The following is a 26,275-nucleotide window of genomic DNA, read 5'->3' on the forward strand; positions in this document are numbered from 1 at the left end:
TTAATTATTCACTTTAAAGAGAGGTTACAATTAGAGGTTTATTTTAAGAAAGATGATTGTGACTTGGGTTAGACCATGATGTGTGGGGATAATCCTTAGGGCTCTAAGAGAATGCAGAGCACACTTTGCAGGAGGATTGATGACATTCTGGAGACTTTTGTTTTTCAAGCAGGTTTTTCATACCAGGAGTAGTGAATGTCTCTTGTTCAGGAGGTTTTAAACAAACTGCCTTTGTATGTATGCATTTGGCACTCCATATCTAGGCTTGTGGGCAAGAGTGCATACTTCTTACCCATTTTTATCCTCTTCTTTATAGTTTCTTTTTTTCTTTGCTCAGCAGTGAGTGATGAATCTAATCGAGAGTCAGAAGTTGCTCCCAGAGAGCACATGGGCCCTGGTGGCTCTCTACAGTCTCGTGAAGAGAAACAGGAACCAGTGGTTGTTCGGCCATACCCACAGGTTCAGATGTTGGCACAGCACCATACGGTCCAATCTGGTGCTGCAGTTACAGTGACAGCTCCGCCGGCACATCTGACTCCAGCAGTGCCACTTTCCTTTTCAGAGGGACTTATGAAGGTAAAGAGGTGGCTCATGACTGAGTTGATAGTGAAAATAAGCCACTAGAGGAGTTAATATTTTCCCAGTGCAGTCAAACAGCTCTAGGCTAATTTCAGTTGTATTTCATTTACCTTCTCTTGACTTAAAATGTTCTTTTCTATAAATTACTTTATTTATTTATTCAGCTCTTTTCTGTGCTCTTCTTCTGTGAATATGTGCCTCTTCGGTGTGGTGCCCATACTCCAGATGGCAGATTGGGAACCTTGTAGCCCCTAGGCAACATTTTCTGGCCTTTCCGCTTACTTTATTTCTTAGCTTAAGGATGATCTAAATCAATTTTACAACCCCCGCATTGATTCCTGGAAGAGAGAGGAAAGAATGTCAGAGAGATACTCACTTGTGCATATAAATAGAGCATTAAAACGAAGTTATGGAGAATCATGCACAAACTAGGCAATTCCTACAGCTGGGCAGAATCCTTTTTGTGAGGATGGGGTTAAGAAGACACAAGAAGGGGACTTTTGTAAGGGATGGTTGTAACTTGAGCAAAGGGTTGATTACAGCCATTTTCTCTTTTTCCATCTAAGCCTTAACTAAACATGGTCTAAGATCTAATTGGCAGAGGAAGTATTGCAGAAAATCTAAAGGTTAAGAAGGGAAGAGAAAAGGGAGATGAAAGGTTTTTTTAAAAAGTAAATCAGGATACTGATGTCTTTCTTTGTTTGGTTTTTCGTCTGTATTTGTGATGTTTGTTTATTCTGTGGTATCTCCCAGAGTGTCTAGATGTGATTGGGGTTCTGTTGTGCTAAGTAATGTCCACAAGGAGACATTCAGAAGAGTTGCTTCCTTCCAGTTTCTCTCACCTGAAAGGGACCCATGCTTTTTCCCTTCCCCTCAAAACACACACATCCTGTTAGCGCTATTGATGCAAATCTCATCAGACTGTGATTTTTTTTTAGGAGAGATCTCTACTTCCTTGGATTGAATTGTCACTATTTTTTTGTTTCTTGCAGCCTCCTATGAAGCCCACCATGCCCAGCCGGCCCATTGCTCCTGCTCCACCCTCTACAATGTCAGCTCCCACCAAGGTTCCGGGGCAGGTTACTGTAACCATGGAAAGCAGTATCCCACAAGCCTCAGCTATTCCTGTGGCAACAATCAGTGGACAACAGGTTTCCTTTTTCCCTCCCTTGTTATTTACTAAAGTGGGATGTTGGTTGTAAGTTCCTCTGTCCAGAAACCATCAGTAGAGCAGGGAAACCTTGAGAGGGGGATGAACTATTCCATCATTGCTCCCCAAAGTATTAGTAACCACGAAGAGTGTGTGGAGATGGAAGCAGACATCCCCAGCAATGTGTAAGAAAAATGCAGCTGAGTAGGGAGATGAGCAAGGTGAGCAGTAAAGGTGAGCTATTACTAGCAGGAGAGTGGGGGGTGGGAGAACCTTTTGTAGTGATAATGAAGGTGGGCCATTTCCAGCAGTTGACAAGAACAGTAGGAGGGGAAATAAACAATTTATCTGTCCATTTATTCTTTTATGTAGAGACTTTTTCTCTTTTTCTTTTTCTCAACAAAAGAAAAAGGACACTAAACTACTACATGCCACAAGGGGCCACAACAGTGGTTCCCTTAACCCACCCAGCAATATTGTTAATCTATCCAACTATACTCTTAGCCCAGCAGAAGAATCTGTCCTATCTCGGGGCCTCTCCTTCTGCCCCTCCACCCCCACGAACATGATACAGTTCTGTGGTGACCTAGAATCCTATTTTCGACATCTCCGACTCGTGGAATATTTCCAACACACTTCTGAACAATATACTAATCCACAGAGACCTTCCTACCAACACTACAAAAAGAAGGATTCTGGGTGGACTCCTCCTGAAGGTCGAAACAACAGACTGGACTTCTACATAGAGTGCTTCCACCGACGTGCACGGGCTGAAATTGTGGAAAAGCAACATCACTTGCCCCATAACCTCAGCCGTGCACAATGCCATCCACAGCCTCAGAAACAACTCTGACATCATAATCAAAAAGGCTAACAAAGGAGGTGCTGTCGTCATCTTGAATAGATCGGAATATGAACAAGAGGCTGCTAGGCAGCTCTCCAACACCACTTGCTACAAGCCATTACCCTTGATCCCACTGAGGGTTACCAAAAGAAACTACACCATCTGCTCAAGAAACTCCCTGAAAAAGCACAAGAACAAATCCGCACAGACACACCCCTAGAACCCCGACCAGGGGTATTCTATCTGCTACCCAAGATCCATAAATCTGGAAATCCTAGACGCCCCATCATCTCAGGCATTGGCACCCTGACAGCAGGATTGTCTGGCTATGTAGACTCCGTCCTCAGGCCCTACACTTCCAGCACTTCCAGCTATCTTCAAGACACCACTGACTTCCTGAGGAAGCTACAGTCCATCAGTGATCTTCCTGAAAACACCATCCTGGCCACTATGGATGTAGAAGCCCTCTACACCAACAGTCCACACAAACATGGACTACAAGCCGTCAGGAACAGTATCCCCGATACTGTCACAGCAAACCTGGTGGCTGAACTCTGTGACTTTGTCCTCACCTATAACTATTTCACATTTGGGGACAATGTATACCTTCAAATCAGCGGCACTGCTATGGGATCTGCATGGCCCCAAAGTATGCCAACATTTTTATGGCTGACTTAGAACAATGCTTCCTCAGCTCTCGTCCCCTAATGCCCCAACTCTACTTGCCCTACATTGATGACATCTTCATCATCTGGACCCATGGAAAAGAAGCCCTTGAGGAATTCCACCATGATTTCAATAATTTCCATCCCATCATCAACCTCAGCCTGGACCAGTCCACCCAAGAGCTCCACTACCTGAACCCTACGATGCTAATAAGCGATGGTCACATAAACACCACCCTATACCAGAAATCTACTGACTGCTTTACTTACCTACATGCCTCCAGCTTTCATCCAGACCACACCACACAATCCATCGTCTACAGCCAAGCGCTATGATACAACCGCATTTGTTCCAACCCCTCAGACAGAGACAAACACCTACAAGATCTCTATCGAGCGTTCTTACAACTATGGTACCCACCTGCTGAAGTGAAGAAACAGATTGACAGAGCCAGAAGAGTACCCAGAAGTTACCTACTACAGGACAGGCCCAACAAAGAAAATAACAGAACGCCACTAGCCATCACCTTCAGCCCCCAACTAAAACCTCTCCAACGCATCATCAAGGATCTACAACCTATCCTGAAGGACGACCCATCACTCTCACAGATCTTGGGAGACAGGCCAGTCCTTGCTTACAGACAGCCCCCCAACCTGAAGCAAATACTCACCAGCAACCACACACCACATGTCAAAAACACTAACCCAGTAACCTATCCTTGCAACAAAGCCTGTTGCCAACTGTGTCCACATATCTATTCAGGGGACACCATCATAGGGCCTAATCACATCAGTCACACTATCAGAGGCTCGTTCACCTGCGCATCTACCAATGTGATATGTGCCAGCAATGCTCCTCTGCCATGTACGTTGGCCAAACTGGACAGTCTCTACGTAAAAGAATAAATGGACACAAATCAGACGTCAAGAATTATAACATTCAAAAACCAGTCAGAGAATACTTCAGTCTCTTTGGTCACTTGATTACAGACCTAAAAGTGGCAATTCTTCAATTAAAAAAAAACTTCAGAAACAGACTCCAACGAGAGACTGCGGAATTGGAATTAATTTGCAAACTGGATACAATTATCTTAGGCTTGAATAAAGACTGGCAGTGGATGTGTCATTATACAAAGTAAAACTATTTCCCCTTGTTTATTTCCCACCCTACAGTTCTTGTCAACTGCTGGAAATGGCCCACCTTGATTATCACTACAAAAGGTCCCGTCCTTTCCCCCCCCCCCCTCCCCCGCTCTCCTGCTGGTAACAGCTCACCTTTCCTGATCGCTCTTGTTACAGTTTGTATGATAACATCCATTGTTTCATGTTCTCTGTGTATATAAAATCTCCCCACTGTATGCATCTGATAAAGTGAGCTGTAGCTCACGAAAGCTTATGCTCAAATAAATTTGTTAGTCTCTAAGATGCTTCAAGTACTCCTTTTCTTTTTGCGGATACAGACTAATACAGCTACTGCTCTGAAATCTGTCAAGGAGTTAACACGAAAGCACGCTCCTGAAACTTGCGTTTCAAAGCTCATTTGCCAAAACCAGTTTTCAGTTCTAGCAAGTGAAATATCATTAGGTTAACATAAAGTGTTTAATGAAACATAATGTAACATAAGTATGATACCTACTAAACTTTATTTGTAACTGGTTAGCAAGTACTGTTCACGAATTTTTAGGGTAGGTGTTTCTACCTACTAGGGATTCACACCAATTATTGCCTTTTAAGTGACGTTCCTAAATATGCTTGGAAAGGCAGGTATAAGTGAAATATGGGGAGTTAATTTAATATGTTGCAGTTCTTCCCAGTCTCCCATCTTTCTATTAATTCTGCTGAATGGAGTGATATGAATTGTTTAAAGAGATCAATAGATGCAGAAATGCCACCTGCCCAATTGAAATGAGACAGTGACTTGGAGAGAAAGAGAAATTGGTAACTGACACATACTTGCCTGAGTAAATGTGTGTTTGAGAGTTTCCATTGAAAATGGAAGGAGGCTGCAGCTTCATCCTGCAGAAATGTTTGTCTGTACCCCCCTCTCATTTGTAATGTCTCTGCATACTGGTGTTTTTCCACAAAACTGTTAAATGTGGTTTGTTGCTACCTTTAACCTTTTAACATGGGCAATTACCTGCAAATGTGATCTTTTTCTCTGGGCAACATTTCTCATGGAATCCTCTTTTTTCCCTGCAGGGACATCCCAGTAACTTGCACCATATCATGGCAACAAATGTTCAGATGTCTATCATCCGAAGTAGTGCTCCTGGTCCCCCTTTACACATTGGAGCTTCTCACTTACCCCGAGGTGAAGTCAACATGAGCTGTAAAAATGACTCTTTTTTACACTTGCACAGGAAGCCTGCATCTACACTAGTTTCTTTTTTCCCTTAAAATTTCCCACTATTGTTTAATGCGGGTATCACTCCAGCAGTAAGAATACTAATATAAATAGGGCTCCAGATAGCTGCTGGCATTTTAAGTGTTATATTTTCTAAAACTGCCTAATGCAGGTGTACATTATAGTGCTTAATATGCTGGCAGCCACCAGCACCTCTTCTGTTTGAACACTGTGCTGGAAAAACAGTGGGGTACTTTAGAAAACATGGCCTAGTTTAGGTAGGTCTATTGTGCAAAATGTCATGGCTTATTCACTGTTCACTTTTGGTTGCTTACTATGCCTTGCAGTCTTCTCCTACCCATCTGCCACAATATCATTCCTATTCTGTAGTAAGGTGTATTACTGTATGGAGTGGTGCATGTTCAGACTTGTGTCTGAGATAACTGTTTGTTCTAGCTATGCAGGCTTTTGTCTCTTCTCCCCTGATTTTGGCTGTTGTTTCAGCCTCTCTTTCTGTAGCTTGTAAAGCAGAACATCGGTCACTTTAAGAGGAGAGACCAGGTCAGCGAGCATGATTGCTGTTTGAGGGATAATTTAAGTCTGTCAGGCTTCTGATAGCTTATCCTTAAGGTCTATGAATTGGGCTTCCATTCTTAGGTAAAATCAGATTGATACAAAAAAACACCTACCAAAGTTTTTTTTTTCCATCTCCCTGTCCTCCGTACTTGCATGGAGCATCGGTATGTTTATATCACAATATTATGCAGTTGCTCAAGAAAGAAATATAAAACTTACTTTAAGCTCATTTTTAAAAAATACTGCTCTATACTCTTAATAGTGATTTTCATTCACAAACAGGTATACAGCTCTAAAGAACATGCACTCTGGGCATGCTACACTTTCAGTGATCCTATATTTGTGCATGCAATATGTTGCATGAGGAAAAACTGTACTTCACCAAAGTATTTGGGAAAGAGTGTGTAGCTGGATTTGCAGTCTTTTACAGCCCATATGGAAGAAATTGCATGTACCCATTTTTGTCATAGTTTTTTGAGCGTTTAATTTGTGTCCATTTGAGCCTTGTAGGGAACCCACTTTAACATAAATTGCTCTTTATATTTTCATTTAATATATATTTTATTTTTAGTCTGTCTGTTTGCAATGACTTGTTCATATTTTCTTCCTGTTAAATTACTCATTCTAGATAATATTGAGCAAAATCTGTAGAAATGGTATGTTTTCCATCAAATTATTTGACTGCGTGCTATTTGGAGTGAATCATTGTTTGTGATCCTCTTGCAAACACAAAGAGTTGATTTTTCGATAAGCTAAAATTGCTGTTGAAATGTTTGATGTTTTGGGTAATAACTAGATTCAGAAAAGCAATTTTTTCACACTGTAGATGTCTGATCATTTTGGCACAGCAAACAGTAGACAGATTACTGAACTGATACGAGGCATTTTGCTGTGGTGTTTTAAAAAATAGCTTCCATTTATTGTGCATTCATCTTTCCTCTGTACTTCAGCAGATGCAGATAGATTACTACAATTGCTAGACCACTTTTTACACATTCATCTAATATTCAGGCTATTTCAGTTACTCCTACTCACTTATTTCCATAGTTTGGAATTGAAAAAGATCAGATTTATGAAATAACATTATAAAATGTAAGAAATTGGAACATAAGAATAGTCATACTGGGTCAGACCAAAGGTCCATCCAGCCCAGTATCCTGTCTACTGACTGCAGCCAATGCCAGGTGCCCCAGAGGGAGTGAACCTAACAGGTAATGATCAAAAGATCTCTCTCCTGCCATCCATCTCCACCCTCTGACAAACAGAGGCTAGGGACACCATTCCTTACCCATCCTGGCTAATAGCCATTAATGGACTTTTAATCCCCATGAATTTCTCCAGTTTGCTTTTAAACCCTGTTATAGTCCTAGCCTTCACAACCTCCTCAGGCAAGGAGTTCCACAGGTTGACTGTGCTCTGTGTTAAGAAGAACATCCTTTTATTTATTTTAAACCCGCTACACATTAATTTCATTTGGTGGCCTCTACTTCCTATATTATGGGAACAAGTAAATAACTTTTCCTTATTCACTTTCTCCACACCACTCATGATTTTATATACCTCTATCATATCCCCCCTTAGTCTCCTCTTTTCCAAGTTGAAAAGTCCTAGCCTCTTTAATCTCTCCTCATATGGGACCCGTTCCAAACCCGTAATCGTTTTAGTTGCCCTTTTCTGAACATTTTCTAATGCCAGTATATCTTTTCTGAGATGAGGGGATCACATCTATACACAGTATTCAAGATGTGGATGTACCATGAATTTATATAAGGGCAATAAGATATTCTCTGTCTTATTCTCTATCCCATTTTTAATGATTGCTAACATCCCGTTTGCTTTTTTGACTGCCGCTGCGCACTGCGTGGATGTCTTCAGAGAACTATCCACGATGACTCCAACATCTTTCTCCTGATTAGTTGTAACTAAATTAGTCCCCGTCATATTGTATGTATAGTTGGGGTTATTTTTTCCAATGTGCATTACTTTACATTTATCCACATTAAATTTCATTTGCCATTTTGTTGCCCATTCACTTAGTTTTGAGAGATCTTTTTGAAGTTCTTCACAGCAGTTTAGTATCATCTGACCTTGTCAAAGGCTTTCTGGAAATCAAAAGTCAACATGGTTTCTGTAAAGGGAGATCATGTCTTACTAATCCATTAGAGTTCTTTGAGGGGGTCCACTGGATCCTCCTTGTCCACATATTTGTTGACCCCCTCAAAGAACTCTAATGGATTAGTAAGACATGATCTCCCTTTACAGAAACCATGTTGACTTTTGCCCAACAATTTATGTTTTTCTATGTGTGTCTGACAATTTTATTCTTTACTATTGTTTCAACTAATTTGCCCAGTGCTGACTTGCCAGTCTGTAATTGCCAGGATCACCTCTAAAGCCCTTCTTAAATATTGGCATTACATTAGCTATCTTCCAGTCATTGGGTACAGTAGCTGATTTAAAGGACAGGTTACAAACCATAGTTAATAGTTCCACAATTTCACATTTGAATTCTTTCAGAACTCTTGGGTGAATGCCATCTGGTCCCGGTGACTTATTACTGTTAAGTTGCTCAATTAATTCCAAAACCTTCTCTAGTGACACTTCAATCTGTGACAATTCCTAAGATTTGTCACCTACAAAAGACTGCTCAGGTTTGGGACTCTCCCTAACATCCTCAGCCATGAAGACTGAAGCAAAGAATTCATTTAGTTTCTCTGTGATGACTTTATCGTCTTTAAGTGCTCCTTTTGAATCTCGATCGTCCAGGGGCCCCACTGGTTGTTTAGCAGGCTTCCTGCTTTTGATGTACTTAAAAAATATTTTGTTATTACCTTTTGAGTTTTTGGCTAGCTGTTCTTCAAACTCCTTTTTGGCTTTCCTTATTACATTTTTACATTTAATTTGGCAGTGTTTATGCTCCTTTCTATTTACCTCACTAGGATTTGACTTCCACTGTTAAAAGATACCTTTTATCTCTCACTGCTTCTTTTACATGGTTGTTAAGCCACGGTGGCTCTTTTTTAGTTCTTTTACTGTGTTTTTTTTTTAATTTGGGGTATACCTTTAAGTTGAGCCTCTGTTATGGTGTCTTTGAAAAGTGTCCATGCAGCTGGCAGGGATTTCACTCTAGTCACTGTACCTTTTAATTTCTGTTTAACTAACCTCCTCATTTTTGCATAGTTCCCCTTTCTGAAATTAAATGTCACAGTGTTGGACTGTTGAGGTGTTCTTCCCACCACAGGAATGTTAAATGTTGTTATATTATGGTCAGTGTTTCCAAGCAGTCCTGTTATAATTACCTCTTGGACGAGATCCTGCGCTGCAGTCAGGACTAGATTGAGAATTGCCTCTCCCGTTGTGGGGTTCCTGTACCAGCTACTCCAAGAAATAGTCATTTAAAGTATCGAGAAATTGTGTCTGTATTTCGTCCTGAGGTGACATGTATCCACTCAATATGGGGATAATTGAAATCCCCCACTATTATTGAGTTTTTTATTTTGATAGCCTCTCTAATCTCCCTTAGCATTTCATCGATACTATCACTGTCTTGGTCAAGTGGTCGATAATAGATCCCTACTGTTATATTCTTATTAGAGCATGGAATTACTATCCATAGAGATTCTATGGAACATGTGGATTCATTTAAGATTTTTATTTCATTTGATTCTACATTTTCTTTCACTACCAGTGCCACTCCCCCCGGCATGACCTGTTCTGTCCTTCCAATATATTTTGTACCCCAGAATGATTGTGTCCCACTGATTGTCCTCACTGCGCCAGGTTTCTGTGATGCCTATTATATCAATATCCTCCTTTAACACGAAACACTCTAGTTCACCCATCTTATTATTTAGACTTCTAGCATTTGTGTACAAGCACTTTAAAAACTTGTCACTGTTTATTTGTCTGCGCTTTTCTGATGTGTCGAATTCTTTATGTGAATGTTTCTCATCTGATCTGGCCCATACTTTATCCTCCTCTATCCTCTCCTCCTGACTAAAACCTAGAGAATCTCTAGCAATAGACTCTCCTCTAAGAGCAGTCTCTGTCCGATCCATGTGCGCGTCTACAGCAATCGGCTTTCCCCCATCTCTTAGTTTTAAAAACTGCTCTGCAACCTTTTTAATGTTAAGTGCCAGCAGTTTGGATCCACTTTGGTTTAGGTGGAGCCCTTCCTTCTTGTATTGGCTCTCCCTATCTCAAAAGTTTCCCCAGTTCCTAATAAATCTAAACCCCTCCTCTCTACGCCATCATCTCATCCACGCATTGAGACTCTGAAGCTCTGCCTGCCTACCTGGCCCTGCGTGTGGAACTGGAAGCATTTCTGATAATGCCACCATAGAGGTCCTGGATTTCAGTCTCTTTCCTAGCAGCCTAAATTTGGCCTCCAGGACATCTCTCCTACCCTTCCCTATGTCATTGGTACCTACATGTACCATGACCACTGGCTCCTCCCCAGCACTACATATAAGTCTATCTAGATGCCTTGAGAGATCTGCAACTTTCGCACCCCGCAGGGAAGTCACCATACAGTTCTCCCGGTCATCACAAACCCAGCTATCTATGTTTCTAATGATTGAATCTCCCATTACTAACACCTGCCTTTTCCTAATGGCTGGCGTTCCCTCCCCCGGAGAGGTAACCCCAGTGCGAGGGGATACCCCAACATCATCTGGAAGGAGGGTCCCAACTATGGGAAGGTTTCCTTCTGTTCCTGTTGACTGCTCTCCTTCTCTGGGCCTTTCATCCTCCTTAACTGCGCAGAAAAAGATCCAATAAAGCAGACTGGGTTTTTTGGAATTAGCAATAAAGGCCAAAAAATCCTTTTTGTATCTCTTGAGTATCATTATTTTTAGCCCTAATTTTGAAGTTGCATCACTAGAATGAAAACTAGAAATACAAAATAAGAACATCATAATGGCCATAGTGGCTCAGACCAGTGGTTCATCTAGCCCAGTATCCTGTTTTCTGACAGTGGCTGGTATCAGATGCTCCAGAACAGGGCAGTTATCAAGTGATCCACTCCCTGTCATCTAGACCCAGCTTTTGGCAGTCATAGGCTTGGGCACACCCAGAGCATGGAGTTGCATCCCTGACCATCTTGGCTAATTGCCATTGATGGACCTATTCTCCATGAACTTATCTAATTCTTTTTTTAAATCAGTTTTCGTTTTGGCCTTCACAGCATCCCCAGCAATGAGTTCCACAAATTGACTGAAGAAGAAGAAGTACTTCCTTATGTTTGTTTAAACCTACTGCCTATTAATTTAATTGTGTCACCCTTGGTTCTCGTGTTACATGAAGAAGTAAAAACACTTTCTTTTTTACTTTCTCCACACAATTCATGATTTTATTGACCTCTATCATATCCCTCCTTAGTCGTATCTTTTCTAACTGAACAGTCCCAGAGTTTTTAATCTCTCCTCATATGGAAGCTATTCCATACCTCTGATCATTTTTGTTGCCCTTCTCTGTACTTTTTCCAATTCTAATATATCTTTTTTGAGATCAGGCAACCAGAACTGCATACAGTATTCAAGGTGTGAGCGTACTATGGATTTATATAGTGGTATTATGATATTTTCTGTCTCATCATCTCTGTTTCCTAATGTTCCTAACATTCTGTTAGCTTTTTTGACTGCTGTTGTATATTGAGCAAATGTTCTCAGAGAACTATCCACAATAAGTCCATGATTTCTTTCTTGAGTAGTAACAGCTAATTTAGACCCCATCGTTTTGTGTGTATAGCTGGGATTATGTTTTCCAGTGTGCATTATTGTGCATATATCTGCAATGAATTTCATCTGCCATTTTTGTTGCCCAGTCATCCAGTTTTGTGAGATCCCTTTGTAACTCTTAGAAATCAGCTGTCGACTTTTACTATCTTGAGTAATTTTATATCGTCAGCAAACTTTGCCACCTCCCTGTTTACCCCTTTTTCCAGATCATTTATGAATATGTTGAACAGCACAGGTCCCAATACAAATCCTTGGGGAATTCTGCTGTTTACCTCTTTCCACTGTGAAAACTGACCATTTATTCCTATCTGCAGTGAAAACCGATGAAAGGAATTCATTTAGCTTCTCTTCAATGGCCTTGTCTTCCTTGTGTCCTTTTTTAGTGCTTCAATTGTCCCGTGGCCCCACTGATAGTTTGGCAGGTTTCCTGCTTCTGATGTACTTGAAATAAAATTTTTGCTGTTAGTTTTTGTGTCTTCTAGTCTGCTAGTTGCTCTTCAAATTCTTTTTCAGCCAGCCTAACTAGACATTTTAATTTTACTTGCCACAGTTTATGCTGCTTTCTATTTTCTTCAGTAGGATTTGACATCAGATTTTTAAAGGGAGTCTTTTTGTCTCTAACCGCCTCTTTTACTCTGTTTAGCCATGGTGACTTTTTTCCCTCTCCTCTTACTGTTTTTTTATTTGGGGTATACACATACTTTGAGCCTGTGTGGTGTTTTTTAAGTTTCCATGCAGCTTACAGGCATGACTGTTTGTTTGTGACTGTTCCTTTTATTTCTGTTTAACGAGCTTTCTCATTTTTGTGTAGTTCCCCTTTCTGAAGTTAAATGCTACTGAGGTAGGGTTCTTTGGTGTTTCTTCCCCCGTCCCCCCCAAAGATATTAAATTAAATTTATATTATGGTCGCTATTATGGAGCGGTTCAGTTATAATCACCTCTTGCCACTTAGGACAAAATCAAGAATTGCCTCTCCCCTTGTGGGTTCCAGAACTAGCTGTTCCAAGAAGCAGTCATTAATTGTGTCTAGAAATTGTATCTCTTTATCTTGTCATAAGGTGACATGTACCCAGTCAGTATGGGGACAGTTGAAATCCCCCGTTATATTTCAGTTTTCTGTTTTTGTAGCCTCTCTAATCTCCCTGAGCATTTCACAATCACTATCATCATCTTAAAAAAAGAACAGGAGTACTTGTGGCACCTTAGAGACTAACAAATTTATTTGAGCATAAACTTTCGTGAGCTACAGCTCACTTCATCGGATGAAGTGAGCTGTAGCTCACGAAAGCTTATGCTCACATAAATTTCTTAGTCTCTCAGGTGCCACAAGTACTCCTGTTCTTTTTTGCGAATACAGACTAACACGGCTGCTACTCTGAAACCTGTCATCATCTTGTTCAGGTGGTTGGTAGTGTATTCTTAGTGCTATGCTCTTAACTATTCAAGCATGCTATTTCTCTCCATAGAGATTTCTACAGTGTGATTCGTTTAACATTTTTACTATATTTGACTCTATGCTTTCTTTCACATGTAATGCCCTCCTCCAGCAGCACAACCTACTCTGTCTTTCCTGTATATTTTGTACCCTGGGTATTACTGTGTCCTACTGATTATCATTTCACCAAGTTTCTGTGTTGCCTTTTATATCAATAGCCTCATTTAATACCAGTCACTCAAGTTCACGCATCTTAGTATTTAGACTTCTAGTATCTGTATACAGGCACTTACAAAATTTGTCAATATTTAGTTGTCTGCCTTCAAGTGATGTAAATCAATGGGACTCTTTTTTTCATTTGACTGTTTCTCTTCAATTCCTATTTGTAGTTTATCAACTTCTGTCCTCTTCTCTTTACTAGGATATAGAGAATCCCATTTAATAAATCCACTAAGGAATGTCTCTGTTCGAACCATGTGCTCCTCCGCATCCGTCGGCTTTCTCCCAGCCCTTAGTTTAAAAACTCCTCTGTGACCTTTTTAATTTTACATGCCTCTCTGTATATTGGTAATTCATTCATTTTGATATGTTTTGCAGTAACACACGTGATTTGTTCCTCAGGCGCGGCAGCGGCTGCTGTGATGTCCAGCTCTAAAGTAACTACAGTTCTGAGGCCAGCTTCACAGTTACCAAATGCAGCAACGGCTCAGCCAGCTGTTCAGCACATCATTCATCAACCAATCCAGGCAAGCGGCAATCATGCTGTATTGCAGACACTCTATTACTGTTCATTCAGAGATCTTTCTGACTTTTAGGGGGAATCCACCCAGAACATAAGATTTGCAGCCTTTAGTTAGTGAGCTGTTGCCATTGGCAACCATCCCTTCTGTTTTTGTTACTTAGACACCGAAGCCTTATGAAGCTGGCATTGGCAGCATCATTCAGAAAGCTTTACAGGCTTTTTTTGTAGGCTAACTTTGAGATGGAAATTACAGACCTTTAAATTGTCTACAAATTGATTAAATTCTGGAGGAGTCCTCATTGTGAATGTGCGTGAAAATTTTATTTAAGTCCAAAAAGGCCTGGCTTGAGTTTGTGCTGTTACTTTATACTCAGACTTTTAAATCAGTTTGATCAGGGTGATATAAGCTAAATACTGGACCAGGAAATATATATATTTAAAATGAGATGGTGAAGGGGTGCATGCTCATGTGGATGTCTGATTCCATATAATGTTGTGCATATTTTTATAGTTACCTTCAAATGTAACCACATTTGCATAACTGTGTATAGTATAGATAACATTTGGTAGTCATGAATGGAGAGCATCAAAATAAAAAACATATTTTCTAATAGCATATGGAAGCTCTGAATCATTGGAACAGTTTCCATAATATCTGGTCTTTTAACTGCTTTTGATCATCAACTACCTCTGATGCTTCTGCTCTGAAAACCAGGCCAGAGCTGCTTAGGAGTTCGCAAAAGAATTTTATAGACTGGGAACATCTCCAAGTGCCAGTATTTTATACTGAGATCTAGGAAATTTGGCTTTATCAAAATATTTCCCAGATACTTTCTCAACTGCACCATTGTGACTTACTTTTATTATTCTGTTGTCGTTAGTCTCGTCCTCCTGTGACGACATCAAGCACTATCCCTCCTGCTGTAATAGCAACAGTCTCTGCCACAAGAGCTCAGTCTCCAGTTATTACTACAACAGCAGCACATGCTACGGAATCAACACTGAGGTAAACACATAAAGAAAGTGTCTTGGGAAACCCCAAGATTCCTGACATTCATATAGACAGCATGAAGGGGAGTAGAGAAGGCTGATACCCCTGTGAATGTCAGAAATACTATATAGGAGTTGAAGAGATTTCTCTGCTGAGGTCCAATTGATACAGCACATGAGTGAGTCAGGAGACATGGGTTCTTTCCTCTGCTCTGCCAGTGACTTGCTGTGTGACTTCAGGCACATCACTAAACCTTTGTCTGAGTGGGTTCATCTGTAAGACAAGGAAAATAATGCTTACCCATCTTTGTGAAATGGTTGCAGCTCTGTGAAGGAAAAACACTGTAAATGCTAAATATTGTTTTCTGTTCCTCCAAGAGAGAAAAACAGCTAAACAGGAGCTCATTGACCAATTTGTTTCCCAAGGAATTGGGTTTACTGCTCTGCCAGGGCAGCACCTGGCTAATTCAGTCCCATCCTTTTCTAGCAGAAGTTGCTGTAGAAAATGGCATATGAGTGTTGGACTATTCAAAATATCTCAGGGGGAGGAGGGGTGGTAGAAATTGTAATTAGCTTGTTTTGCTCATATTGGTATCTCAAGATACTGAGAAATTTGTGTGTTCCCACCTGTGGAAGATGCAGAATAAGAATTATACAGCAGTCACTTCTGCAAATTGTGTTAATGTGGATTCGATAGTAGTGTAGCCCTCAAAGAGAAGACAAGTGGAGTCTGATGTCGCTACTTGCCAGTATGGGGGGGAGCCAGTATGCCTTGTTTAACTGTCTGGATACTAAATAAAGGTTACTTCTCTGAACGTCCTTTCTTTCTTTTCCCAGTCGGCCCACTCTGTCTATCCAGCAGCACCCACCTTCTGCAGCTATTAGTATTCAGCGACCTGCGCAGCCACGGGACACAGCAACTCGGATCACACTGCCATCTCACCCAGCCATCGGTACACCAAAACAGCAGCTCCACACCATGGCTCAGGTAAATCCCATGAGATGAGATCAGTGTAGTTTCTTCCACAGTTCAGGGTATGAGAAAGTTTTGATTTTTTTGGTCCAAAAGTTATGGACACAGTTGTTCACCTTTTGTTTTTGATGTGATGAGTGCAAGAGGTGTATGGGCAAGGGGCAGGTGTGTGTGTGGGCAGTCAGCTGTGGGGGGAAAGGGTGTATGTCCAGAGAAAATCGTGGCCCACAATTGGTTTTTACAGCCTTATTCCATATTTTTTTTCTTTCTTTTGAACCACAACATCTTGATGACCCAGAGTAAGTGATGAACAGTGTTCAAAGTTAGGCTAGAAACCTGGTGTCCTGTTCTCTTAGGAATAGCTACAATATGATTTTAAAGCAAATAAAATGTAAAATGTATCTGTACATTTCTCTTGCTGTGAAACTTTCTTTTCTCTAGAAAACCATTTTTAGTACTGGTACTCCGGTGGCGGCAGCAACAGTGGCACCCATTTTGGCAACCAATACTATTGCCTCAGCAACCACAGCTGGTGAGTATTCACAGCTCAGTAGTGGGAACATCCCTTCTCCATGATGAGAGGTACAAAGGGTGGCAGAACATCTTTGATCTGCAAACAGTCATCAGAGATCCTGTCCCTAGTTAGGATGTGAACCGTTTTTGTTGGCAAGTCCGTGGGGGAGGAAATGCTTAGATAGAAAGTTCCTGGTGCTTGTTCTCTAGTTCTCTCTCTGTGTTTAGAATATGGATATTAGGGTGATGTAGCTGTATAGAAATCTCTAGTGTCACTCTCTGTATTTCAGGTTCTGTGTCTCATACCCAAGCTCCTACAAGTACGATTGTCACCATGACAATGCCCTCCCACTCTTCTCATGCCACTGCTGTGACCACCTCAAACATCCCAGTTGGTGAGTGATTTCAGCTTCTTTTGGAATGGGTGTAATTCAGCTGACATCCCTTTACTCATGCATCCAGGATGGTCTGGGGCATCTATATATTACTAGCACATTAAACGAGAAATAACAAAAAATCAATCCAAGTTGGGAGAGACAAACAAGTAGATTTGATGAGCCCTAATATATTTTTAAATGATGCAGGGAAAGTTCTGGAAGCACTTGGTTAGTCTAGTTAACTATTGGCCTCCTCACATGAGTCTTTATTCCAAACAAACTTGAGCCTCCTGGAACTTCATACCATGTAGTATGATGTATTGAGGATATACCTACTAAGGGATATAAATGTGTCTTCCTCAATGAAAGAGTAAATTGATCATGGAGAGTTAAGATTATTCAGGGATTGAGGTCACTTAATTTGATATTATGTATTTTATATGTCCACTTAGAGCCCAAGGGGCACACATTACAAATAAATAAGAGTTTCCATTCCTTCGCTGATTCTGCCCTGTTAGTGAAATAAAAAGACTTGTTCATTTTCACTGAGGAGAAGAACGTTTAATCATCTGGATTTCAAACTCTCCTTTTCTGCATCTGCTCTCTTCTTCGTTTTGGCTGTTAATTGGCTACTTGTTTTTCATTATGCAGCTAAGGTGGTTCCTCAGCAAATCACGCATACTTCTCCTCGGATCCAGTCTGATTATGCATCAGAGAGGAGTAATCTCATTCCCATACCTGGACACCGAGCATCTCCAAACCCAGTTGCCATGGAAACAAGAAGTGACAACAGGTAGGTGGGAAAGAATTCTTTAAGTAGAGCTCTTGGCTGCTTCTCTGCTAGATGCTTATCATATGCATGAATTGACGTGATAGTTAACACTTAAGGGGGGTTGATGTTTCTGAATTTAGCTAGCTGAAAAGGATCTCTGGAATAGTTGGAGCTAGTTGATACTCTTGCTGAGGGAGGTTGCAAAGATTAGAGGGTGGTCTGAGTACTAGGGTTGAAGAGGTGGGTGCAAGTTATAATGATTTGTCTGACACTTGCTGTATCTTATCTGTAGGCAGTCGGTGCCAGTCCAATTCCAGTACTTCTTACCAACGTACCCACCTTCTGCCTACCCTTTGGCTGCACACACTTATACCCCCATCACCAGCTCTGTGTCCACCATCCGCCAATACCCTGGTAAGGAATTGCCATGCAAGTGACTTTTAGAGCAGTCTTGGAGTAGCAATAAGAGTATGCCTGGCCTGACTGGTAGAAGTGTTCAGTGCAGTTCAGGGTACTGGTTCACAGAGATTCTGCTAAACAAGTTTGGTGTTTATCCAGACCCAAGCCTCTTTTGATGGGTCTCCCATCCTCCATGTTCTGGATAAGTCAATTTAATTTTGTAATATTCCTACTCCTTTTACCTTACAAACATACACAGTTTTGCTGATGAAGTTATGTGTTCCCATAACTGGGAGCTGTTCTGGCCTAAGATGTCATTAAACTCAGTACAGTAGCCCCTGTGTTGTTGTTGTGATATTACTTCAATTTGCTGTTCACTGTCCCCCACTTCCAGTTTTCAGTGTGCTGTTACATTTATATATTGTTGACACCTTGAGGAGGTATTAGTGGGCTCTTTTTCATGAAATGATCAGTAGTGAAAGTTAACTGTATGAATTAGGGTTTAGGCTTCAGAGTTGTCATTTCATTCAGGAGAATGAGGCTGTTCACATCTGTCTATTGATTCAAGCAGCTGCAGATTCAAAAATACAACATTATGTCAGTTCTTGTCATCATGGTTAACATCGCAATCATGAGCGCTACAAATATATCTCTCTTTAAAAAGAAAGTTTATATTTTGGAGTACCATTCTGCATAATGGTTAAATTCCACTGCATTGTGGGTGTTGGATAATGGGTTCGGCTTAAGAACGAACCAGTTCACCCAGTTATAGTGTAAAGGATTTAGGATTAGAGAAAATTTAAATTAGACCATATTTTAAAAGCTTTCCACACTTGGATTCTACTCCTCTCTCTTCTTTTGTAAACTATCACAGATATTTTTCTTTTTTAATTCATATTAGTAGGCTTAAAACTTGATCTACTGTTACCAGTTTGCAAGCCTGTCTTTTTAAAATAAATGCTTCAGTGCTGTTCTTTTCTTTTTTCAAAAAATGAAAACATTTTGTGTCTTGACACTCAAAGGACTCTTAAATGATATGTCAGTGGCAAAAGTAGAAACCAAACTGTCAGGGGTAGTATACAGACTTCAGTTGCAGGATTCCAACGGCTGATTTTTAAATTTGTGAGTTAAAGAACAACTTGATAGTATTCTTTCAAAAACTCAGGCTTTGCTCCCTTCTTCCTGTTGTATCCCACCTTCTAATTGGTGTTGGAATTAAGTTATAGTATCTTGTAGCAACAGACAGACATTGTAAATGCAAAATTAAGGCATCTGAATTTATGGCTCTCGGCAGTCTGGAGAGTTAGTTTGGAAAAATCTTATTCAAATTCTGTTATCTTCAGCAGTAGCAAGGGGACTGCAGACTGTTAAGCAAATTGCTTCATCTTAAATAAAAATCCAAATAGTGTGTAGAACCCCTCTTTATGCACCATAGGAAAATGAAGTAGTCATTTGGGGTGGAAACAATCAATGTTCATGTTACTGTTCTCAGTTTCAGCTCAAGCCCCCAACTCTGCCATCACAGCTCAGACTGGCGTAGGAGTGGCCTCCACTGTGCACCTCAATCCCATGCAGCTGATGACTGTAGATGCATCTCATGCCCGTCACATCCAGGGGATCCAGCCAGCGCCTATCAGTGCACAGGGGATCCAGCCAGCGCCTATCAGTGCACAGGGGATCCAGCCAGCACCAATTGGAACACAGGGACTCCACCCAGCTGCGCCAATCGGCACACAGGGACTCCAGCCTGCACCAATTAATGCTCAGCAGCCACAAACAGAAACAAAGACTTCAGGTAACTTCAGCCAACTAGGTCCATGCTATGTATGGGCTCAGTTCAAGGGAGCAACTGAGCCTTGAATTCACCTCCAGTTTCTTGATCAATTGAAATATTTTAGCTAGTCTAACTCTGGGAAGCTACACCCTGATGAGAAATAGTATTTATATAGTACAAACCTTTATAAAGCTACAGTGGTAATACAATAGCAGACATTATATACACTAATATGCACGCTCTCAGTAGATTTGGTTTTGTTCCATTATTTACGAGCCAAAACTACATGATCAGGTTGCAAGTAGATTTTAGTGATTTGGTTTTTTAAGTTAGTGTTGGTCTGACGATGTTATGATTAAAGCTGGAAGTGCCACTGCAGCTGAAGAACTTGACAAACCTTCTCTGCACGTGGATGACTCTTCTCAGGAATGGCTAGCTGTTCTCTCAGGTAGAATACGTTGCTTATAAATTGCCCAAGACATGAAACCCATTACAGTCACACTTTGAAAAGTGACTGCAACATACCTTCACCACCTGGACTACCACAGGAAAATCCCTTATGTGAGGAAAAAATCAGTTCAGCTATCCTGAAGACTTTCTGAGGAAAAGGCATCTAGCATCTCAGAGATCACTCTAGCCTCTCCCAGAGTTGGCTGGCAAGCAAATGTTGTCCAGTATCTACTTCTCACCTGTCTAAATGTCGTGAATCAATGGTGAGCTGAGATGGCCAAACATGCCTAGCAGAAGATTAGGACATAGCACTATGAGACAGTGCCTTATTTACAAATAATAGGCATTGCCAAAGACATGCAATTCTTATGCATATAGTGATACATTCTTCCCTGGCAAGCTCTGCCCCTTCCATTTCTCTTGGAATGCTAGTCTTACCTATCAACAGTTGTTAGGCAGGTGATGCCTTCCATCTCCCCTAGAGAAGGTTTTTATTAAATTGCTTTGTACAGCACTATACTTCAAAACTAGGAGAGAGCTTGGGGAGTAAGTATAGGAATACCTACTTTCCCATCAAGTGTTTCTTTTAATAACTGCTGCTTTTCCCATCTTCTCTTTGTTCTGTTCTGTCTCTTTCTCCTTTACTTTCATGTCCCTTTTGTCCTTCCCAACAGTGGTCTTGGCAGATGGAGCCACCATTGTGGCCAATCCTATTAGCAACACATTCAATGCAGCTCCAGCAGCAACCACAGTGGTACAAACGCACAGCCAGAGTGCCAGCGCCAGTGCACCAGCCCAGGGCTCATCCCCACGCCCAAGCATCCTCCGGAAGAAACCAGCCACAGATGGGTGAGTAGGACTTGACTTAGCATGTAATTGCTCTTCTGCTCAGCCTAGTCCAGGGGTGCCCAACCTGCAGGCCGTACATGGCCCACCAGAGCATTTCATAAGACCTGCAGCCTGCTTCCATGCAATATACTAATGACCGATTTATTAGCGTTTTGTCATCATGTTCACATCATTTTAGTTTATACAGCGTGTAAATAGACAATACTGTACATAGAAACAATCCATCTAAATACATACGAAACAAGCTGAACTTAAAATATAAATCAATACAGGTGACTTTAAATCTTATTAAAATACGTAGAATCTGTTTGGCCCGCACACAGTTGTGCTTAGGTTGATGGGGCCCTCCTGTGTAATAATGTTAGGCACCAGTCATCTCGCCCAAGTAGAAGAAACATCTGTGCTTCAGTGAGGGTGGAAAATTTAACCAGTGCAGGTTATGCAAGTAAGATGCCCATCTCTTTGCAATACACACTTCATCCAGGCTGCATTTTTGTCCATCCTGTTTTAGAGCAGATGACTGAGTCATATCCTGTTGTCACTAATGGGATGGATAGGACAATTTGACTCCAGCTTTAAATGTGACCTGCAAGGGGAAACTAAATATTTGAGCACTTTCTTTCTGCTTCATGTTTTTAAAAAAAAAAAAAAGTTTTTTAAAATTCAGGTTTTGTCTGCCCTGTTCTTACTGGAACATTTTATGGATGACTGGAGAAGGGGTAAGATTATAACACACAAATGACATGAAAGTGAAACCTGATTAGCAAAGAGAGGAACATAGCTTTAACTTAGACTGTTTAAAACTCCTGCTTAATTCAAATGCTTGAATAAATAGGTAAGGGAAGAACTCTTAGATTCAATAACTCATTCCTGCCAATTAAGGGCTAAACATTTTGCCTTCAACTTTTGAGACTTCCAATGAGTCCTCCAAGACTAGACTTGACATACTTGATATTTAAGGTCAAATGCAAAGTGATGCACATTGGAAAAATTAATCCTAACTATACATATAAAATGATGGGGTTTAGATTAGCTGTTACCATTCAAGAAAGAGATCTTGGAGTCAGTGTGGATAGTTCTCTGAAACCATCCACTCAATGTGCAGCGGCAGTCAAAAAAACCAGAATGTTGAGAATCATTAGGAAAGGGATAGATAATAAGACAGAAAAATATCATATTATCTCTATATAAATCCATGGTACACCCACATCTTGAATACTGCGTGTGGATCTAGTCGCCCCATCTCAAAAAAGATATATTGGAATTGGAATAGGTACAGAAAAGGACAACAAAATTTATTAGGGGTATGGAACAGCTTCCACATGAGGAGAGATTATTAATATTGGGACTTTTCAGCTTGGAAAAGAGATGACTAAAGGGGGATATGATAGAGGTCTATAAAATCATACTAGTGTGGAGAAAGTAAATCAGGAAGTGTTATTTACTCCTTCTCATAACACAAGAACTAGGGATCACCAAATGAAATTAATAGGCAGCAGGTTTAAAACAAACAAAAGGAAGTACAGTAGAACCTCAAAATTGCAAACACCTTGGGAATGGAGGTTGTTTGTAACTCTGGACAAAACGTTATGGTTGTTCTTTCCAAACTTTACAACTGAACATTGACTTAATACAGCTTTGAAAGTTTACTATGCAGAAGAAAAATGCTGCTTTCCCTTTATTTTGGTGTAGTTTACGTTTAACATAGTACTGTACTGTATTTGCCTTTTATTTTCCTTTTGTGGGTGGGGGTGTGTCTCTGCTGCTGCCTGATTGCATACTTCTGATTCCAAATGAGGTGTGTGATTCACTCGTCAGTTTGTAACTCTTAGCATAGGTCCATCAATGGTTATCAACCAGGATGGGCAGGGATGAAAAACCATGCTCTTGAAGTGTCTCTAGCCTTCAACTTTTGCCAGAAGCTGGGAATGGGCGACTTGATGATTACCTGTTCTGTTCATTCCCTCTGGGGCACCTGGCACTGACCACTGTTGGAAGACAGGATACTGGGCTGTAATAGATGGACCATTCGTCTGACCCAATATGGCCGTTCTTAATGTTTTTATAAAACAGAGAAACGTCACGCTTTTTTAAAATATAAATCATAAACAAAAAAAGGGGGCCAGTAGCCCAATTTTCTCTTTCTATGTAAGTCACATTTAAAGATCTGTTGTTTCCTAGAATGGTCTGTGTTTTTTTTTTTTTTGTGGGGATTAGATAGTCTCAGAATTAAACCTTATGGGAATATTCAAGTATTTTATAGTGATAGACTCTTATGTTTGCCAGACTCACTAGCTGACAAATATAGCATTATGCTGTCCTGTGATAAATGCACATTCAGCCTGCAGGATTCTGCTTTGTAAGCTCATAGCTGAGAGCCCTCTCAGGTCAGGGTGGTTTGCTGAGCCTTGGGACAGTAATGGAAGAATGGCTGGCACCACCCAGTGTTGGTAGATTGCCCATTCTACACAGTTGAAGGCTGGTGGCCTCAACACAGTCATGGTGGGCAAGCTGAAAGTAAAATTGGTAAGGATCCTTGGCGCTCTGTGGAGAAGTCCTCAAATTGGGTGAGAGCAGACTGATAGCTTCAACTTACCCTTTCGGGAGCCTTGTTTGAAGAAATACTAGAAGCAAATCCTGTTTATCTGCTCACAAGTTTACTAATACATCACCACCTTAGGAGTGCAATGCAACTAGTACAGGAAGACAAAACCTATTCCACTTGTGGCAGCAAGAGATAGTCTTTCTTCTGCCTTCATTGGCGTTCAGGTTTCTAAGGGCAACGTACCTGAGCGGCAGCAGTTCCAAGCTTATCTGTGTCTTCCAGACTGGCAGTCCGGAAAAGTCTGATACCCCCTCAGCCTTCTGAAGTAGCTAGCACCCGTGTGGAGAGCTCTATGCGGAGCACATCTGGATCACCCAGACCTGCTGGGTAAGGATTTCAGACAGCAAATTCTGCATGACAGCACCTCCTGTATAATGGATCAAAGCCAACTGAATTTAGTTTAAAGAGAGAAGAGTGTGTAAAAGATGTCATGTAAACATGACACAAATTCAATGTGAAGCAAAATAGAAACGTAAAGGAATGATTGTATTACACCAGAGTTGTATTTTTAACTACTGTAATTATTCTGATGCTTGCACAAGATCCTAATCCCTTAAAACAGGGGTGGCCAACCTGTGGCTCCGGAGCCACATGCAGCTCTTCAGAAGTTAATATGCGGCTCCTTGTATAGGCAGCGACTCCGGGGCTAGAGCTACAGGCGTCAACTTTCCAATGGGCCAGGTGATGCTCACTGCTCAACCCCTGGCTCTGTCACAGGCCCTGCCCCAACTCCACCCTTTCCTGCCCCCTCCCCTGAGCCTGCCATGCCCTCGCTCCTCCCCCTCCCACCCCCAGAGCCTCATGCACCTGAAACAGCTGATCAGGAGGTGCAGGGAGGGAGGGGGAGGTGCTGGTCGGCAGGGCTGCTGGTGGGCGGGAGGAGCTGATGGGGGGCTGCTGATGTATTACTGTGGCTCTTTGGCAGCGTACATTGGTAAATTCTGGCTCCTTCTCAGGCTCAGGTTGGCCACCCCTGCCTTAGAAGATCTCATTATCAGATCAGTATCTCATTGTATTTACCCTTTTAGAGCACTGCAAGTTAATTATTTTAAGATGGATTGTTTCATCAAATGTTTATTTGAAAGGAAGGGCTTCATAATATTTCTGTTTGGGTTTGATGAATAGAAAATTCATTTTTCACAGATACTGAAGTGTTTTCCATTTGGCTAGCCAGTTAAGTATCTGTTAGCTCTCTGCTGAAGGGAGCTGACTAGTGTTGGTATCATTATGCTTATAGAAGACAAGCTCAGCAATCACCATTGATAATGCACAATGAAAAAAATTCCTGGCATTCCGTCTAAAAGTAAAGCAAAGGTCCTAGAGCTCGTAGTTCACAATGCCTGGAAATTAATGCTACAGAGGGTTCAGAGAGAACCACCTTGCCAATTTCATGATCCAGATCAGAGAAGAATGTGTATCACCTCTTTCCATCACCTCCCCTGCCATAGATTTATTTTTTTTTAATTTGGATGTAGTCATGAGATTGCTAAATATATAGCAATGGCTATTAGCAGGGATGGTGTCCCTAGCCTCTGTTTGTCAGAAACTGGGAATGGGTGACAGGGGATGGATCACTTCATGATTACCTCTTCTGTTCATTCCCTCTGGGTCACCTGGCAGTGGCCAGTGTCAGAAGACAGGATACTGGGCTATATGGATCTTTGGTTTGACCGAGCATAGCTTATTCTTATAGTAATATTATAACTTATTCTTATAGTAATATAAGAATATATGTTTTTACATTATGGGAAGGAGAATGAAACCTTTCTTATTTCTAAGAAAGAGCTCTTGGTGAAATAGCACAAGAAATCAATCTCCTGATCACTTGTGAGATCAGTGTAAACTATCTGGCTGTCACTGAGTTAGGGATGAACGTTGTGGGGTAAACATTCCACAAAGTATTCCACGTTACTGAGGTAAACATCATGTACTGGGGCAGAAAAAAAATGGGTTTTCTGAAGGAGCTAGCTCCAAAGCCCAGTTCATTAACTTTACAGGCTTTGTCTGCGGTAGAAAGTCATGGCAGCAGCAGTTAAGATGTTGAGTGGATTAAACTAACACTAGTTTTTATGTTTTAGTGCCAAACCTAAACCAGAAATCCATGTCTCTATGGCTACTCCAGTCACTGTGTCTATGGAGGCAGTATCCAATCAAACCAGCGAGCAGCCCACCATTGCAGTCCCACCTACCTCTCAGCAGCCTCCATCTGCCATTCCAACAATTATTGCAGCAGCTAGTCCACCTTCTCAGCCGACAGCACCTCTGTCAACCATTCCAGGAGCAGTTTCAGCTGCTCCAGCCACTTCTACCACAATTATAGCTGCTCCTCCACCTCCATCCACTATGAGTGGGGCCCTCTCCACAGTATTGGGACCCCCAGCACCAGAGATAAAAATCAAAGAGGAAGTGGAGCCTATGGACATAATGCGACCAGTCTCAGGTAGGCTTCTGATTAAAGTAACTGCAGTCACTCCTTTTTTGGGGAGTGATGGTAAGGGCT

At 41.2% G+C, this 26,275-nt stretch overlaps 1 protein-coding gene across 18 annotated transcripts in view; it reads left to right on the top strand.

Moving 5' to 3' along the window:
- Nucleotides 1-26,275, top strand: part of SAP130 (Sin3A associated protein 130) — a 34,947-nt gene that overhangs the window by 2,459 nt on the left and 6,213 nt on the right. For 5 of the 18 annotated variants that reach the window (XM_043492589.1, XM_043492593.1, XM_043492592.1 and 2 more), the window contains exons 3-16: nucleotides 338-576; nucleotides 1,572-1,730; nucleotides 5,438-5,549; nucleotides 13,953-14,077; nucleotides 14,955-15,079; nucleotides 15,901-16,051; nucleotides 16,478-16,568; nucleotides 16,840-16,944; nucleotides 17,578-17,719; nucleotides 17,991-18,112; nucleotides 19,590-19,892; nucleotides 20,993-21,170; nucleotides 23,998-24,102; nucleotides 25,854-26,215. In XM_043492589.1, coding sequence (XP_043348524.1) covers nucleotides 338-576; nucleotides 1,572-1,730; nucleotides 5,438-5,549; nucleotides 13,953-14,077; nucleotides 14,955-15,079; nucleotides 15,901-16,051; nucleotides 16,478-16,568; nucleotides 16,840-16,944; nucleotides 17,578-17,719; nucleotides 17,991-18,112; nucleotides 19,590-19,892; nucleotides 20,993-21,170; nucleotides 23,998-24,102; nucleotides 25,854-26,215 — 2,319 coding nt within the window. The remainder of the gene's footprint in view (nucleotides 1-337; nucleotides 577-1,571; nucleotides 1,731-5,437; nucleotides 5,550-13,952; nucleotides 14,078-14,954; nucleotides 15,080-15,900; nucleotides 16,052-16,477; nucleotides 16,569-16,839; nucleotides 16,945-17,577; nucleotides 17,720-17,990; nucleotides 18,113-19,589; nucleotides 19,893-20,992; nucleotides 21,171-23,997; nucleotides 24,103-25,853; nucleotides 26,216-26,275) is intronic. The other 13 variants (XM_043492590.1, XM_038415838.2, XM_038415835.2 and 10 more) reach the window with 8 other exon arrangements.

The sequence above is a fragment of the Dermochelys coriacea genome, chromosome 9, assembly GCF_009764565.3.
Source record: "Dermochelys coriacea isolate rDerCor1 chromosome 9, rDerCor1.pri.v4, whole genome shotgun sequence".
Taxonomy (NCBI): domain Eukaryota; kingdom Metazoa; phylum Chordata; order Testudines; family Dermochelyidae; genus Dermochelys; species Dermochelys coriacea.